Below are 19071 nucleotides of genomic sequence, written 5' to 3' on the forward strand. Positions count from 1 at the left end.
AATCTATTTATTCGATTATGTGGATGTTTTGAGAGGAAACAGTGTTAAAAGATGCAGAAAGGAAAGGATGAAATTCCAGACACAAATATAAAAATACATGCATATAGCATTAAGTTGGTCCAATGCAGACCACTTCTGTTCATTTTTTTGTCAATATTTCCCACCCTTTTATACACAGATGACTAACTATTAACGTTAAGAATCATAACAATAAATTCTGTACATTTAGATTTGGTCACCAGAAAATATCATCAACTGCTGTCTTCGTTGATGGAGACTGTTCATCTTCCTCCAACTCCATCTCCAACTCTGGCTCTCCAGAACCAAATTCAGAGGATTCGATATCAGCGAGTTTCTTCAAATCGACGACTGTCAGCTCATTAAGATGCCTCACCACCAAGTCTGCAGCCCCGAGTTCATAAACAGGATGCTTGCTTGCAACAGCCACACACTTCATCCGAGCATCATGAGCAGCCTCAACAGTTTGGTTTGAGTTCCCAAACACAATGCATCTCTCAGGAATGAAGTTCAAGAGCTGTGCTGCATAAATGAACATTTCTGGATCAGGCTTTCCCCTGTGAACATCTTCTGCAGTTATAATCACATTGAAATCGCCATCCATGCCTATCATTCCCATGGCTGACTCCAGAGCTTCTCTAGGACGAGTCGAAACCAGTGCCATGGGAATTTTATAATGCATCAACACATTCACAAACTCTTTTGACCCTGCTCTTAGTCTGTAAACTCCCCCTTGCAATGCCTGATAGATTTCCTCCTTTCTAGCAGCCATTCTTCTCAGCTGGGCAGGATCTCTTGACCAGCAGAGAACTTCAGAAATGGCCTGTTCATTCTTCATCCCCTCTATTTTTCTGAGAACAAAGGCTGGGGGAGGGGATTTTCCTTCTTCCTGAGAAAGAGCTAACCAGGCCTGCTTCTCGATTTCAGGATTGTCCTCAATCAACACACCCTCCCACTCAAATATGGCACCCAACCAACCACAGCCCATTCTTTCTTGTCTAAGCAATGGATTATGTAATGAAGGATTATCTGCTTTGTTTTCTGGAGGCCATAAACCTGGCTTTCGATCAAAGCCAGAATCAATATCATAATTCCAATCCTTTGGGATTTTGTCCTCTCTAAATGAATATGCCTCTTTTGTCACCTCCAATGATGAGGTCTTAATTGACAAAAGTGCAAATCGATTCACTTTATATCCAGAAACTGAGGAGGACGAAATAAGCCTCTTACCAACAAATTTTGACGTTGGAAACCAGCTGTTCTTCCTCTTGTAGGATGTGTCCTTAACATAAGTTCCTCCACATAACAGCTGATGACCAAAAAGCGAAGCTGCTGCAATCGACTGAACCATCCTAACTAGTTGACTGTGCTGATCTAACGACTGTTTTGTACTTCAGGCTCTGAAATTACACAGCCAAACTAGACAAATTTACACTTAAAAGGAACAGGAACCAACCCACCTGGGTTCCTGTGAATCAATTTCAACTTATCCAAGAAGCAACTTCAATTGAACTATTCAACTTTGAGATAGAAAGAAACCAAAAATCCCCAAAGTGTCCTCTTAGACAGAAAGGGAAAAGAAGAACCTCTCCAAACACAAAATTCAACGCCCTTCCGTCAAAGAACTGCCACAAACATTCCCACTATGGGCAAAACCAGAGCAGAATCCACAAAATCCACTATTCCAAAACGCCAAAAAGGGAACAGAGGCATGCGAAACAAGTAAAAAGAGTTGATGGGTATCGACCAAATCCAAAATAAAACGCAACCCTCTAATACAAATCAACCAAACATCACTCCCAACCGAAACCCAATTAGGAAAAAAAAAAGTTCAAAATAAGAAATAAGATCGGAAAGAAGAAGAAGTGATTACCAAGCAGAATCAGGAATTTGGATTGGATTGGATTGGGAATGGATTGATGATAAGGAGAAAAGGGTTGCTACAGAATAAGGGTTATATTCGAGAACACGAAAAGAAAGAATCTCCCATTCCTCTCTCTCTCTCTCGCTCTCTCTCTTATCAGGGGAAGGGATTTTAGTTACTGGAAGAAGAAGAAAGGAGTTTTGTGGTTTATATTCGTGCGGAGACTGGTCGCGCACAACGACCAGGGCAACCGGCTGGAAGGCCGCGTGTCGGTCACCGTCTCGTTTCTTCTCGGTTCCTCTTCGCTCCTTCTTCCTTTTGCATTTACCCCCTCGCAGTTGCCTCGTTATTACGTTTCTACCACTCAAAATTTAATATGGCCTTTGAAAATTAAGGGAAACCAAAAAGGAAAACAAAAACAAAAACAAAAATTTCCAGATTTTTGATTGATGACCCTTTGGTAATTAGTTCGGAAATAGCCTATCATTCTCAGGAATAAGAGATATTAAAGGCTATAATCAAATTACAAACCTTTTTTTTATTATTATATTTTTATTTTTATGAAAGCTTAATAAAAAAAAAAGAAAATATGGTTAACAAAATCTGAAAAATCCCTAGAACTGCGGAAGAAATAAAATCAAGTAATCAATTAGTTGAATCAAAAAAGGAAAAAAAAAAAGAAAACATCAATTTAACGTACCTAGCCGTTTGTATCGTTGACGGTTTTCGACGGACGAAGTCAAACGGTCTTCATAGCCGTTATAGCCATCGCTTAGTCGGACGCCACCTGTCTCGCCCACCGCGGATTTTACACGGCTTATATATTTCTCCCCCCACTCACACTCTCTTCTTCAGCACATTCTCACACTAGAATCAGAGCGCTCCCATCAACGGCCTCTTTCCCTCTTGAGCTTTCGTTGCCGAAATCGAACTCTCGACCATTACCAGGCGATCGGAGGAAGATGGCCTCTTTCCTCTTGAGCGTTCATTGCCGAAATCGAACGCTCGACCATTACCAGGCGATCGGAGGAAGGGAGAGCAGAATCGAAAGAAGTTTCTCGCCTCCTCAAAAATAGAGGTAATGTCACTTCATTTAGTTTATGGGTAGTTTGGTCTTGGCTATTCTGTTCTGGGTTTTAAATTTTAAGGGTACAGCCGGCTATTCCGATTTTGGGGTTCACTGGAGAACTCAGAGGTTAATCAAAGGATTGTTCATCTTTCCTTTTTTTCTTTTGCATGTTATCGACACCTTTTGTATTTTTCGTGGTTTCGATTACGGAGGATTAGGGCGTTTTTAGTAGGTTCATTGCTTCCATGGCAACCTGATTATTATCTTGGACTCTTCGTTTCACACCCCGTCATCTTCTATCTCTTCTCGGTGGACAAACCTGATATTCAATTTCATGTGTTGGCAGATGAGAGGAGCTCGTATGTCACTCAGACTGGTTCCGACAACAGAGAGGGGAAGCACAAAGCAATTACTCTTGAAGCAGTTGGTCCTCTCACTGCCGGTGGGGTTTTCGCATCTGCTAGGAATACTGGTATGATTCCAAGTTTTTGAATATTCTGATCATCTCACTGAGGTCTGTGAAGTTGAATTTAAGTTTTTGGGGGTCTTTTAAGTTTTTTTTTTTTTTTTTTAATTATTATTTGTAGCTTCATCTTCTTTTAGATGTTACTCTGTTTTTCGGCACACGGATTATGTCAGTGGCTTAAGTTCTGTGAAGATGTTATAGTTTTCAGTATTTGCATACTTGTCTTTCAATGTTAGTATGCCCACATTTCTTACAGTAGTATTCTATTTTCTGAACCCTCACAGCTTTGCATTTAGATTCATTTAAAAGGTCATTTACCAAGGAAGATGTTATACCTATATATTTACGGTCTTCTCCACTTTTAAACAACGTGGACTATGATCACATTCATAATATTTGAGCGCATGTTGAAGGATTTACAGCTTTTTTCCGGTTATTTGCATATGATTTCAACATAAATGAAGTGTTTTACTTAAATTTCTGCACTAATTAGTCACAAGGCCCTAATAGTTGAGTTGAGTGACTACTTCAAAGCTAGCTAATACATTTAGACCGAGGCTGAGATTATCTTGTTGTTATATGCATTTGTGCACACACTTACATTATGGAAAAGATACCTTTTGACATTTTCTCTACCTTACATTTTCTTTTAAAGGTAGAAGAAAGAATTTGGTCGGTCGAAGAGGGAAAATGCAATGCGGGTTCTGAGGAAGAATTGGTCTGCTGAAGTGGAAAAGGTAGAGTCTAAAAAAGAAGTAAAGCTAACTGCGGTTGCTTAAGAAGTTTTCTTTAAGATAAGATTTTGATCAGTAACTATGTTGAAAATTTCAGATGGAAATGGAGGACATGGAGGGAGATAATAAAGTTGAGGGCATTCTACAAGGAATCAAACTCCGGTTGCTACTTTCAACGCTCCATCAGGTAAGAAGTTTTATATTTGGCAATGTTGTGGTTCTAATAAGGTTAGGTTCCTATGTTTAGTTTTTATTATTTCTTTGTTTTTCTTTTTGATGTTTCTTGTGCTATACGGATATCATGTTTTTGTTTTATGAGTGTTTTTGGTAGCTAGGGAGATTTTTTTTTTCTCTAAAAAGAAAAGTAAAGTAAAGCTTTCCTTGAGATCAAATTAAAGAATATAAGAGGAACACTAGAAAACCATCCCAAGAGGAGTTCAATTGACCTAATAAGATGCTCCAATCAAACAAAATAAGACTTGAAGGGCCAGTACGAAAAATTGGACACACCCTCCCATATAAAGGTATGATCTAATAAGGCTACACCTCACCCAAGGTCTTCCAATCCAAAAAAATTCTATTATTTCTTTCAACCTAAAAATCCCATAAAATTCTGTAAAATAAGCTTCTCCAGCATGGAACTACAACCTCTAGGTTGGGCAAAGACCATAGGAAAGATGAACTAGATCCTCGGTCATTCCTTACAAAAGATACAACAATAGGCCCTAATCTATAGGGGTGAATTGAGCAACTAAGTAAGGAGGCTTATTTTAGGGCAAGTAAGAAAAGGGGATTGTAAAATTTTGTAAATTGGATGAATCATTAAGATGTTGGGATGAAGGCACTCCTTAGGAACAAGAAGGACTAAAGGGTGTGCAAGGATGATTTATTATAAGGACAGGCTTGAGAAGGACAAACCTGGAAAAAGACCCTCAAGGAACTTGGAAGGACATAATTGAGAGCAAGTAGTACATTAAGTTACAACCCTCAAGACCCTCAAGGAACTTGGAAGGACATAATTGAGAGCAAGTAGTACATTAAGTTACAACCCTCAAGGAATATCAAGACTCCTTGTTGGATACAAGGAAGGCAATGCCCCATAAGCTCAAAGAAGGTAACAAAAGGATTACCAAGGAAGACTTGTAATCTCAACAAATCAAAAGGAACAAATGCTAGAAAAAGTACATGGCCTTAAGTCATAAGTTAAGGACTAAAGTATGCAAGGACGATTATAGTAAGGACAAGCTAGAGAAGGACAAACCCATAAAAGAACCTCGAGAAACTTTGAAGGACATAACTAAGAACAAGAAGTACAAGAAGAAACAAGAGGAACCTCTAAGTTACAACCCTTGAGAATAAGGTTGATTATTGTCTAAAGCCAAAGACATAAAATAACAAGGATTACCAATGAAGACTTGTAATCTCAACTAAGGATGTTGAGAAGATAGCTACAAGAAACAAATGCCGAAAAAGTCTATGGTCGCCTCAAGACATAAGGACTAGGGATGCAAGGGCGATTATAAGGACAACCTTGGGAAGGAAAAACCCATAAAAAAAGAACTTGGAAGGACAAATTGAGAACAAGTAGTACAATATGGAACAAAAGGAACCTCTAAGTTACAACCCTTAAGGAATAAGGTTGATTATGTCAAGGATTTGTTGGGTATAAGGAAGTCAATACGCCTTAAGGTCAAAGATAAAAGTTAATACAAGGATTACGAAGGAAGACTTACAATCTCAACAAAGGATGTTGAGAAGATAGTCAATAAGGAACAAATGCCTGAAAGAGTCCATGACATCAGGACATTAGTTTAGGATTAAAGGATGCATGGATGATTATAAGGGCGATTATAAGGACAACCTTGGGAAGGAAAAACCCATAAAAAAAGAACTTGGAAGGACAAATTGAGAACAAGTAGTACAATATGGAACAAGAGGAACCTCTAAGTTACAACCCTTAAGGAATAAGGTTGATTATGTAAGGATTGTTGGGTATAAGGAAGTCAATACGCCCTAAGGTCAAAGATATAAGTTAACACAAGGATTACTAAGGTCAAAGATATAAGTTAACACAAGGATTACTAAGGAAGATTTGCAATCTCAACAAAGGATGTTAAGAAGACAGTTAAAAGGAACAAAGGTTGGAAAAAGTCCATGGCCTCAAGACAAAAGTTTAGGACTAGAGGATGCAAGAACGATTATAAGGACATGTCGGAGAAGGAAAAACACACAAAAAGATTCTTTAAGGAACTTGGAAGGACATGATTGAGAACAAGTAGTACAAGAAAGAACAAGAGGAACTTCTAAGTTACAACCTTTAAAGAATAAGGTTGATTATGTCAAGGCTTTGTTGGGTATAAGGAAGACAATACGTCCTCTGGTCAAAGATAAGGTAACACAAAAATTTCCAAGGAAGACTTGCAATCTCAACAAATGATGTTGATAGGACTGTCAAAAAGAACAAATGTCGGAAAAATCCATGGCCTCAAGACATAAGTTTAGGACAAAAGGATGCATGGATGAATCATAAGGACAAGCCAGAGAAGGACAAACTCGTAAAATGACCCTCAAAGAACTTTGAAGGGCATAACTAAAAATAAGTATTTCAAGAAAGAACAAGAATAATCTCTAGGATACAAACCTTTAAGAATTATGTCTAAGGCTTGTTGGGCATAAGGAAGGCAAAATACCCTAAACTCTAAGATATAGGTAACTTAAGGTTAACCAAGGAAAGACTTATAATCTCAACAATGGATGTGAAGAAGACAATCAAAGGGACAAGAGGAACCTCTAAGATGACGCTTCAAGAATAAGGTTGATTATGTCAAGGCTGGTTGGGTATAAGGAAGAAAATATGCCCTAAACTCTAAGATATAAGGTACCTTGAGATTAACCAAGGACATAACTAAGAGCAAAGAGTACAAGGAGCAAAAGGAACCTCTAAGACACAAGCTTGATGGAATACGGTTGATTACTTCACGGTTTATTGGGTATAAGGAAGACTACAGCCTAAGCTCTAAGATATTAGGACTAATGGACGCAAGAATGATTATAAGAAAAAGCCGGAGAAGGACCAACCTGTAAAAAGACCCTCAAGGAATTTGGAAGGACAAAATTGAGAATAAGAGGAACCACTCAATTACAACCTTGACGGAATAAGGTTGATTACTTCCCGGCTTGTTTGGGTTAAGAAAGACAATGTGCCCTAAGCTATAAGATATAAGAACTAATGGATACAAGAATGATTAGAAGGACAAGCCTGTAAAAAAAAAACCTTAAAGAACTTCGAAGGACATACTTGAGCAAAGAGTACAAGAAGAAACAATAGGATTCTCTAAGATACAACCTTGAAGGAATAAGATTGATTATGTAAAAGCATGTTGAGTATAAGGAAGGCAATACGTCTTAAGCTTAAAGATATAAAATAATACATGGATTACCCAGGAAGACTTGTATTCTCAACAAATGATGTTGAGAAGACAGTCAAAAGGAACAAGTGCTGGAATAATTCCATGGCCTCGAGACATAAGTGAAGGACTAAAGAATTCAAGGGTGAATATAAGGACAAGTCGGAGAAGGACAAACCCGTAAAAAGACCCTTGAGGAACTTGGAAGGACATAACTAAGAACTAGTACAAAAAAGAACCCGAGGAACCTTTAAGATACAACCGTGAAGGAATAAGGTTGATTATTTCGAGGCTTGTTGGGTATAAGGAAGACAATGCGCACTAAGCTTTAAGATATAAGGTAAGGATCAAATGCTGGAACAAGTTCATGTACTCAAGACATAAGTTAAGGAATAATGGATGCAAGAACAAGGACAAGCCAGAAAAGGGCAAACCCGTAAAAGGACCCTCAAGGAACTTGGAAGGACATAACTAAGAAAGAGCAAAGAGTACAATAAGGAACAAGAGGAACCTCTAAGATACACCTTTGATGGAATAAGGTTGATTACTTCAAGGCTTTTTGGGTATAAGGAAAGCAATGCACCTTAAGCTCTAAAAGATAATACGGACTAATGGACGCAAGAATGAATATAAGAACAAGCTGGAGAAGGAAAAACCCATAAAAAAAACCTTCATGGAACGTAGAAAGACATAACTACGAGCAAAGTATACAAGAGGGAACAAGAGGAACCTCTAAAATATAACCTTGATGGAATAAGGTTGATTACTTTAAGGCCGGTTTGGTATGAGGAAGGCAATGCGCCCTAAGCGCTTTAAGATAAGGACTAATGGACGCAAGAGTGATTATAAGGACAAGCTAGAGAAGGACAAATCCGTAAAAAGACGCTCAAGGAACTTGGAAGGATATAACTAAGAGCAAAGAGTACAAGAAAGAACCAGAGTAACCTTTAAGATACAACCTTGAAAGAATAAGATTGATTATGTAAAGGCTTGTTGGGTATAAGAAAGTCAATACGCCTTAAGCTCTAAGATATAAGATAATACATTGGAAGACTTTATTCTCAACTTTGATGTTGAGAAGACAGTCATAAACAAATGCCAGAATAATTCATGGCCTCGATACATAATGGAAGGACTAAAAAACTCAAGGACGAATATGTAAAGGCTTGTTGGATATAAGGAAGGAAATATGCCATAAGCTCAAGGATATTGGGTTACACCAAGATTACCAAGGGAGGCCTGTATTCTCAACAAAGGATGGTGAGAAAGACAGTCAAAAAAGGATGTGAGAAGACAATCAAAAGGAACAAATACCGCAATAAGTCCATGGCATCAAGATATTCTTTCTTCTTGAGAAAGAGCTAACCAGGCCAACTGTTCTCAATTTCAGGATTGTCCTCAATCAATACACCCTCCCACTCAAATATGGCACCCAACCAACCACAGCCCATTCTTTCTTGTCTAAGCAATCGATTCTGTAATGAAGGATTATCTACTTTGTTTTCTGGAGGCTGTAAACCTGGCTGTGGATCATAGCCAGCATCAATATTATAATTCCAATCCTTTAGTATTTTGTCCTCTCTAAATGAATATGCGTCTTTTGTTTGTCATCTCCAATCTTAATTGACAAAAGTGCAAATCGATTCACTCTATATCCAGAAACTGGGGAAGACTAAATAAGCCTCTTTACCAACAAATTTTTACGTTGGAAACCAGCTGTTCTTCCTCTTGTAGGATGTGTCCTTAACAGAAGTTCCTCCACGTAGCAGCTGACCAAAAAGCGAAGCTGCTGCAATCGACTGAACCATCCTAACTAGTTGACTGTGCTTGAATCCAACGACAATTTTGTACTTCAGCTCCGAATTTACAGCCAAACTAGTCCAAATTTACACTTGAAAGAAACAGGAACCAACCAACCTGGGTTCTATTAATCAATTTCAACTTCTCCAAGCAGCCAATTGATTTCTATTAGAGTAAGTTAAAAAATTTTAAATTATAGAGTTCAATTTGTGAGGGTCAATTTGAGATTACTAAAAAACAGGGTAGATGGATAATTTTGTTATTTGTGATTCGATTTTTTAAGGTTGTTTAGTACAATTGTTTAAGTTGAAACGTTCCAAAAAGTCAAGAAAGAAAATATTTTTAGAATTAGAACAAGCGGGAGAAGGACTAAAGGACGCTAGGATGATTATAAGAACAAGTTGGAGAAGGACAAACTCGTAAAAAGACCCTCAACGAACTTGAAAGGACATAACTAAGAACAAGTAGTAACAAGAAGGAACCAGAGGAACCTCCAAGATACAACACTTAAGAAATAAGGTTGACTATGTCAAGGCTTGTTGGGTATAACAAAGACAATACGCCGAAGCTCTAAGATAGAAGGTAACAAAAGGTAAACCAAGAAAGACTTGTGACAAAGGATGTTGAGAAGAAGGAACAAATGTCGGAATAAGTCCATGGCCTCAAGACAAGTTAAGGACTAAAGGACGGATGAAGATAATAGAAATAAGGCCATAAGTTAAGGACTTAAGAGGATGTAAGGACGATTATAAGGACTAACGGGTAGAAGGACAAACCCGTAAAAGACCCTCAAGAAACTTGGAAAGACATATAAGAACAAGTACCCCTAAGGCAAGATAATAAGAACAATGAACTTTGAGGGACAAAATTTCTTAAGAGGGGGAGAATTTGTAAGACCCCAAGTGTAACTAAGACACCCAAGCAAGGATAAGGTTCTAAGTAAGTAGTATCAATGCCCTAGCAAGGTTTTATAAGGCCTTTCGAAAAGGTTTGGAATAGAATTGGAGAAAGAAATTCAAGGTGCTCAAGAAATGGAAAATGGCCAAAAAAAAAAAAGAGGGTACTCTCTTTGAATGGTTGGGTTTCCTAGAAAAATTGAATGATAATATCGATACGGACTTGATTTACTAAAAGAGGATGACTCACTTCTTGGGATTGGCTTAGAGATTTCACTAAGAAAGATCACATCGTTGTCGTCCTGATTCAGGGCTATTGGTGTGAGAGCAAAGTTGGAGGCATTGGACATGAAGTTTGGGTAAACTAATGTGACTACACTTAATAATGCTATGACCAGTAATAACTAAAGTTTGTTTTTGGGGCAATGAGGACATTACCAAGCTTATTTGATATACTAATCTAAGTTGCTTATTTGATGATTGCTTTCTTAAAAGTTCCTTGACTATGATATACTAATTCACTCTATCATGTGAAATTTTAGGTGCAGAACTCTCTTTGCTTATGGACAATCAAAGCTTTCCAAAGAGCTTGCCAGGTGATTAAAGGTGCTTACTGCTTATTGGTTTCTTCATTAAATTTATAACCAGAGCTTTAGCACTTGAATCATTGTCCTTTCAAAGACTGATCATATCATTGCTTTCTGAATCTGAAACTTTAGTCTTCGTCTGTGTAAATTGTTTAACTGGACACTAGCATACTACATACTAAGTAGTGAAGTAGGTGAAGTTCCCACAAAATTTATATTAACATCTTTTTAGACTGGACTTTATCTATCCATATATTTGAACACAACAATATTCCTCGTGTATTTAGGCCTTTTCTGCATGATACAACCTTTATATTAACATCCTTTTCTCATTGATTTCCAAAGTTATCTTATCAAGTCAAATCTGATATATATAACTATCGTTTCTCTACTTTTTTCTTTTTCATGAGAATTAACAGCCAATGCCATTCATCCTGGAGCAATTGTTACCGATCTACTATGTTTTGTAATATCCCGATTTGTACCAAAAGAATGATATCAGCAGAAGGTTAGCATGATGTCAACGTGACAGTACGGTCAACGGTCAGTTTTTTTAACATCCTCTTTTTATAGTTTTAAACTTCCCAGAGTCCGTTTTTTGACTTAATTTAGAGTACCTATTTTGACTTAATTTAGAGTACCTATTTGGAGTATGGCTTAACTCATACACACGAGACTTACCCGAGGGCCTGTTACAAGGACAGCTTGACTCATGCGCAATTAGTGTAAGGTTGATGGTAGACTTTGGAAAACAAAAACATAGAGCTAAGCATATATGAAAAACTGTACATTATGGCCATGAGGGTATTAAGTATAAACCCTAAAGTAGGAGTCTGTAAGTTTTAGGGTACGTATGAGCCTTATACGACTAGCACAAACTACATGTCATGGCATTGGCTAATGTTATAGTAAGTATCTAAGCACATATCTTAAGAAACCGCCACAAAGGTGAAGTCTAACAAGAGCATACAAGTGGTTACTTGCTGAGTATTTTTTACACTCATTTTTGTTATTCTTTGTTTTATAGACAGAGCTAAGACCATTCTTGATGGTGGGAGCGTGCAGAGCTATGCGGTTGCAAGAGGCATCCCTATGTCAAGTCTTTTCCTTTTATGTTGTTCTTAATATTATTTTAATGTTATTTATCTCGAAACTCGTGTTATTTTGTAACTGCTTTTGATGTTGACGCCGTAGAATATTTTGTACTTTAAATTAATATTATGTCAGTTTTAAATGCATGTTTGATTTTTCTCCTCGTGTTTCTCTGTTGTACAAAATTGAAAATTTTTACCACCCTTTTTACCCTTTAGTCCACATGGCGATCTGTGATTCGAGGTATCGAAAAGAAGGTCGTTACATATTGGTATCAGAGCCCTAGGTTGATTAGGTCATGTAGACAATTTTCCCTTGAAAGAGAGTCGTTTGGGTCTTTTGTAGCTTGGCTTGTAAGTAGCAAACACGATAACTCCAATTGAATTGCATGTATATGCTGAATACATTTATGAATTTGAATAAGTTAGCTTTGGTTAGAATACCTAGTAACCAAACTCTATGAGGAGGTAGGCCCTAATTGGGTTCGATCTCACTCGTGACTCCTAGTAAGGAAAGACACGCCAAGAACAAGAGTTCAAGTGTAGATTCTCCAACGGCTGTCATGGTAAGGATACCGTGACGCTACGACCCCTGACCCTGGGCACTGTGTCAAGATATTTGAAAGGCTTTTGGCATGACCCATCGACATTTGATGGAAAGAACGTAACCCCAGCTCATCGAGTAAGAGAAGAATCAGAATACTACAAGCGAGTGATGCCATTGCTCGAGGCAAGAGCAGGTGAGACAAATGTTAGGCTAGAGAGGACTATTTCTAAGGAAAGCTTTGGGAAACGTAGTAGGTCTTGGAACATTGTTCTCTGAAAGAACCAAGATTAATGGTCTGATTATGCAAATATAGTATAAAGGTATAGCTTGAGGTGATCCAAGTCTTGAGGAGCACGAGTGGTCTCCATCACATCTATCATAGAGGCAGAGATTACCCTGCCTGAAGTACCAATGGCAAAGGTCGTGCTAGAGGACAAGGAGGACGATAAGTACAAGATGGTGAGAGAACAACCATAAAGTAGTGTACCCAAGGTTGGGGGTAGGTATGGATGGTCAGATTTGCCACTCGTTGGGGTATAACTAGCTAGCACGGGAGTTTGGGGCCTAGCTAGTAGACGCTCCCTGATGTGTCTCGAGGAGAACAAGATGCTAGTGGGAGACTAGATTGTAACGCCTGAAAGGGGTTATACGAAGCTAGAAGCTTCTTATACAATACTCGAGGGAGGTATTATACAGGAGAAGACTAAGAGGGGTACTATGAGATGGTACAATCGTGAGCACACAAGTTTTAATGTATTGAATGAGGGAATTTTGCTCGAGGACTCAAGTGACAACCTAGCTCACATTATCAATCTAGCCTGGAATGACACCCCGTCTAGAATGGCAATGAGTAAGGAGATGGTTGCATGCCACTATGTGTAGTCGATAACACTAAAAGTGTCCCAATAAGAGGAGAATTATGCCCGACAAGATGTAGGATGCCATGGATGGCAACATTGCCTTGAAAATGAAAAGTTAAACTCAGTCCTGGTTCAACTCATTCAATAGGCACGACACAAGAAGTTGTTATCTATGCCCTTGTAATGAGAGGAGATTTAACCTAACCATAGGTTCATGGGTTTGGATCAATCTTCGTGCTTGGCATGGGAATATAGAGGCAAAAAGTGATGTGTACGACAATAAATATAGTACCATGGACAAACGGTTGAGCTTGATACTAAAGATTGAGGGTAAGACATATAAATGAACGGCTTCACCACCTGATGTGGTGTGACATGTCGACATGTGAATATGAAATTGGATAGGTGTGACATGTCGACATGTGAATATGAAATTGGATAGGCAACAAACTCCTTATCACCTATATTCATGCAGATAATCTCCCTGGTGATCAAATTGAGCTATGCGGGTGTAGGAGGGACCCCTAGATTGAGTCTTTTCCTTTTATTTTGCTTTTAATATTATTTACCTTGAAACTCAAGCTATATTATAACTACTTTTGATGTTGACTCCACGAAATATGTCAGTTTAAAGGCAGATTTGATTTTTCTCCTCGCATTTCTTTGTTTTACAAAATTTTTTACCTTTCATTGTGTCCACGTGATGATCTATGATTCGAAACATCAAAAAGCAAGTTGTTACAGTTTCCATTGTCTCATCAATGGTAGCTTTCTCGTCCGGTAACATGTATAAGGAAAACCTTTATATTTCGCATCTACTTGGTGAAAAAAATTTGAAGGGTCATATGATCTACTTAGAGAGGGACTATCTTCAATCACTTGAAAAGCTTTGCTGTTTCATTCCTTCTACATCCTTTATGCAGGCATATTTAGTTTGAGGATGTGATTTCTGAACAAATATAAACATCTACCTACCCATCTTATTAATTATGCATTCACATGTTTCTTTACTTTTTCCATTTTCCTGCTTATATTATCACGCTCATGAGTTTACTATCTCTGTGTATAGACTTATTCAGTAGGTATTTTAGTTCTTGATTTCACCCAATTTTACTTGGTCATGTAGGGAGCGGCAACTCAGTGTTATGTGGCGTTGAACCCCCAAGAATATGTAGTTGGCCAAGAAACTGGGGGATTTATGTGATTGATAATAATATTGCCAGCCCAACCAATCATGCCAAGAATATGTAGTTGGCCAAGGAACTGTGGGATTTATGTTATTGATATATGGACTGTTAAATGGTGGAAGTAGATGTATCATTATTTTTAGTTTCAAGTGCCCCTTTGAGCCTATACAAACAATTACTGAGCACAAGTTTGTTATACTGTGTAACAAATACAATAGTGTTTTTGTAGATTTCAGTCCAAAAGTGTTACAAAAGTATTTTAAACACCTATTCTGGATAAATAATTCACAACCAGCTCATGTAAAAGCTTTAGAAGATAATTATGAATATAGCAACTTTTTTCTTTTTCATTTTCTTATAAATAAACTCCAGCAACATGTTGCCCTTGGGAACCAGAGCAGTGTGTTTGTGTACTGGTGCTGTAATTCTTATTCTGTTTGCAGGTCATCCATTTCATACAATGATGCATGTCGATTAGACAGTTCTGCAATTTTTGGGTAGCCCAATCCAATGGATTCTCAACCTTTTTTTCTTTTTTCTCGTGTTTTAATTCTAATTAATTCAAGATCGACAAAAGAAATGCTGTCAAAAGATAAAAACAATTTTTATTACCATATTTACACACTTTCAATTTCTACAGAATACTAATAGCTGTTACAATTCAAGTGAGGAGCCACTACTGTTTGTTAATAGGGCCCATTGTCGACTACAGATTTCTAATTATCATACTATTCAGACCTGCCTGTGTTTAGGAGGTCAGATTGTTGAAAATAATATGGCTTCTGGTTTTTCTCTTTTCATGATTTGTCCTCTTTTTTACCTTCAAAGCTCACCAGTCCTCTAGCAATTTGTCTTACCTATTACCTACTAAATTGCAACTGCAAAACATGATGGGCATGAGGAAATTCCAGAGGATAATCACCAGTTTGCTCATCTTTGCTGCGCCATTGGAAAGAATGACCAGGCCCCCGTGGTCGTGCCTTTTGTCTCTGCATCTTTCGCATTAGCCCACCAGTCCGAGTTGATATTAGGCTTAAGTGCATTACTTCCATTGCCATTATCAAAATTAAATTCATTCACAGACCCAAGAGTAGTAGAATGATGATGTTCTTGATGCTGATTTGCTTCTTCACCGTCTGCTGCCTTTTCTTCTATACTATTTGAGCTATGACCACCACCAGAAGAAGTTTCTTTAGCCGTTTCAAATGTTTCATGCATTGGAGATGATGCAACTGCAACATTTGACTCCAGTGGCTTACTTTCTACGTTTCTTAATAAAGAATCTTCGTCAGATAACTCAAATGAGAATCTATGATTAGTAACATCAGGTTCCTCCATTTGGCTTCCATCAATGAGAATTTGAATATTTTGGGATTCATTCATTGAATCTGAAGTTCGAGGATTCAAATCAAAATCATCATCATTCGATTTGAATCCTACAGAATTTTGAGTGCAAGAATCAGAACTTTGCCCTTGTCTGTCAAGGTTCAACAGCGCAGGTGGAACATCCAATGAGAAATTAGAAAATTGAGAAGCTGAGGAAGCAAAATCCAAATCTGGCAAAGGCGAAGATGCCCCAGAAAGAGAAATGGCAGAGCGTGGCGATATGAGGTTGCTAACTGGGCTACCAGGATAGAATTGATAAGATTGAAAGTCATCATTAGGACATGAATATTGGTCATCAGACTCAGCTTTAGGAAGGTTCGGTTGAAGAAACTGAGCAAATGGAACTTCAGGGGAAGAAGGTGTAGTCAAGTGGATAGACTCAGGAGGAGTGAAGGAAGGAGTCGATGGTTCAGTGGTGAGAGTAGAAAAATTCATAGGTGGAGATACAAGCTGTGTCTCATGAGCAAATGGGCCAATGGCAAAAATCGAGGAAGGCCCATCAGGAGAATACATGTTAGCAGTGAGAGAAGTGAAGGAGAGTATATTTGAAGGTGATTGTGTAGCAGAAGGTGGCTCTGATTGAAGAAAGGATGCAGGGGAAGAGGGAGGTGCAGCAAAAGGAAGCACAATGTCTGGGGATTGCAATGAATTTTGATGAGCCTCAGGCGAAGGACTTGGTTCTGGGACAAGGACGGCATGCCCAATTCGTTTCCTCTGTCTGAGAGATCCAAAGCACCAATAAATACTCCAACAGCTACCCCATCTTCTTTTCTGGGGGTAATCAAACAAACAGAAAAGGAGGAAAGTGATAATGACATCAGTACAGAACAGTGCAAAGATTTTGGGCAAATGAGAGTCCTATTTGTTGGAATCTTTATATAAAAAGCATTACTATTCCTCTATATAGAAGAACATTTTAAAAAAAAAAGACCTCTCTGCATCTCTTTTTGATAAAAAGAAGAATGGAGAGATGCCTTTCTGATAAGAAAAAGGGCAGTGTTATATTACAAAAAGACAAACAAAATTGGTTGGGAACAGCGCATTGCTTCCGGACACAGTCGTCCAATCCAATACACTAATCTTGGTACTTTCCAAACCTTAAAAATCTAATAATCATATGCGAGAAGAAATCCAAAAGGAGAAAAAGAGGGAAAACGAAACTCGTGATTCCCTTTTTCGCTTGAATCCATGTGACGATTCACAGTTTCAAAGCAAACAAACAGAAGTAGCAGAAAAAGGGGGAAATTAAAAGCCTTATATAGAATTCCGCAATCCACAACAAACAACACAGATTCCATTCCGCTATATTCTATATATCATCCCTCCAAAATCAACTACATCCTAATACCTAACGGAATCAAGAACGAGCAATAATTTCCAAAAACAAGGCCAGTATCTCAATCCATAGGTAACTAACACTAACACCTAAAATTCCAAATGATTGATTAAAAGGTGAAGTGATATGACGAATACCTGGACGGCAGTATCCCGAGGAAACCGATGATCAACGGTGGCGATCACATCGGCGGCCGTAGTAATGGTCTGAAAAGTGTTATTCATAGGCCTCAGATCAGCATCAGCATCCGCATCCGCATCCGCACGCCGCCTCATCTCTCTCATTGATCGACGCCAGGGATTCGCTGATAGTGTTCATAGAAGAAAGTTGTGGTTCCTCTTACACGAAATTTTTCGGGAGAAAACACAGAACAAATAAGGAGAATTTGCAGTCAGAAAGTGAAGAGAAAGATCGTTAGAAGAGAGAAGAAAGAAGACGGAAATTAAATTAAAAAGAATTATTATGTAATTAAAAAAAAAAAGAAATTAATTATTTAATAAGTGAAAGTGAAAGTAGCTATTTATTTGGGTTTATCTTTAATAATTATAATTATTATTGAGGTTTAGGTTAAGGTTTATTACAAGTCAAACACGGCAATGAATTTGCCTTTTTATTTCTTTTTTTATTATAAAATTTCCAACAACCAAAATATTAGGTCAATATCTTTAAAGTCTCTATTTTCATTATGAATTTGTCAATTATACCCTTGGTTCACACTTATAATTATATAATTATGTTATAATATAAATTCACTAAATATAAATTTAAATGTAATAAATGAAAAAATGTATCATTTTATAACAACAAACACAATTTATATGCTTTAAATTAAAATATTTAAAATCATACAAATTCATAAGAATCAAAATTCAAACTTATATATATTATTGGCGCACGTGTGCATATAGTTGTGTGATATTTAATAAACTCTTCACGCGTTGTTGGTTATTTTTATTTTAGAAAAAAAAAATATTAAACTTATTTAATAATGAACACTTTAAATCAACGACTTATTCCTTCTTTTATTTCCCTGTCCCTGTATTTGACACGTGGGACGAGTTGACACTATAATTCAATTAGTTTCTGTTTTATTATTACTTGACTTTATATATTTTATGTCTACGTGCACATTCACGTCATATTGTATGCTATTTGTGGACTTAGGACTTATATCATTATATTTCATTGATCTAGTCTTGGGTTTAATCAAATTTTATATTTATATTGCTATTATAAGGTTTTTATGTGGTTTGATTTGTCAACTCTTGGTCACCTAATCTTTGTATATAGCTAACTTCGGAGACCAAGAAAAACTAGACCTAAAAGTAAAATTTGGAAATTAAAAGAAATTTAATAAGTCTAAATTATATCCATTAATTGATTTTTAAAATGCCTTTGAGGTTATAATTTTTCTAAGCCATTTAATAGGTAACAATTTACTTTTTTAAAAAAAAAAATCAATTTGGAAAACCCCAATAAAAAAAAGTATGTTAACCCTCTTCTCCCTGTCACAAATACAAATCTTAAGTAATAGAGTGAATCTTGTCTCTAAGAAGACCAAAACCATCGTTACAGAGTTGGATGACAATCCTAACGATGACTCAATGATCCCCTTGAAACCTAGTAAATTAGGCTAAGAAATAGAATTCAAACAAGAAATTGATACTCGAGGAAGATTAGAATATTCTTGAATAAGTATGATAACAATTTTAGGGATAATTTGAAGGAAAATTAAAATGTCAAAAACTGAGAAATATCAAAATAACACCTAAGGGACAACTACAACAAAGTCAAATCATGAATTCTAACTATAATGGATTGTA

The 19071-nt window shown here is 37.2% G+C and overlaps 2 protein-coding genes and 2 long non-coding RNA genes across 5 annotated transcripts; 2 read left to right on the forward strand and 2 right to left on the reverse strand.

Annotated features, from left to right (window-relative positions):
- Positions 1 to 235: 235 nt before the first annotated feature.
- LOC111480570 (5-amino-6-(5-phospho-D-ribitylamino)uracil phosphatase, chloroplastic-like) lies at positions 236 to 2190 on the reverse strand. Its single transcript, XM_023125693.1, has 2 exons — positions 1515 to 2190; positions 236 to 1480 (listed from the first exon to the last, which is right to left on the reverse strand). Exon 2 carries the CDS (start codon positions 1367 to 1369, stop codon positions 236 to 238), a length of 1134 nt encoding a protein of 377 aa, XP_022981461.1. The 5' UTR covers positions 1370 to 1480; positions 1515 to 2190.
- Positions 2191 to 6101: 3911 nt separating this feature from the next.
- Positions 6102 to 8192, forward strand: LOC111482244. 2 transcript variants are annotated; one of them, XR_002718170.1, is made up of 2 exons: positions 6102 to 6203; positions 7596 to 8192. It is a non-coding gene; the product is annotated as an uncharacterized LOC111482244 (long non-coding RNA). The 2 variants fall into 2 exon arrangements; XR_002718171.1 differs by lacking the exon at positions 7596 to 8192 and adding an exon at positions 6564 to 6710 and having other exon boundaries at positions 6113 to 6203.
- A 5000-nt stretch (positions 8193 to 13192) lies between these two features.
- Positions 13193 to 14790, forward strand: LOC111482279. The gene is made up of 2 exons (XR_002718177.1): positions 13193 to 13707; positions 13745 to 14790. It is a non-coding gene; the product is annotated as an uncharacterized LOC111482279 (long non-coding RNA).
- Positions 14791 to 15106: 316 nt separating this feature from the next.
- On the reverse strand, positions 15107 to 17669 carry LOC111480076 (uncharacterized protein At1g76660-like). Its single transcript, XM_023125028.1, has 2 exons — positions 17386 to 17669; positions 15107 to 16683 (listed from the first exon to the last, which is right to left on the reverse strand). Exons 1-2 carry the CDS (start codon positions 17530 to 17532, stop codon positions 15457 to 15459), a joined length of 1374 nt encoding a protein of 457 aa, XP_022980796.1. The 5' UTR covers positions 17533 to 17669; the 3' UTR covers positions 15107 to 15456.
- Positions 17670 to 19071: the final 1402 nt, after the last annotated feature.

Source organism: Cucurbita maxima, unplaced genomic scaffold, assembly GCF_002738345.1.
Source record: "Cucurbita maxima cultivar Rimu unplaced genomic scaffold, Cmax_1.0 Cma_Scf00001, whole genome shotgun sequence".
Classification (NCBI taxonomy): domain Eukaryota; kingdom Viridiplantae; phylum Streptophyta; class Magnoliopsida; order Cucurbitales; family Cucurbitaceae; genus Cucurbita; species Cucurbita maxima.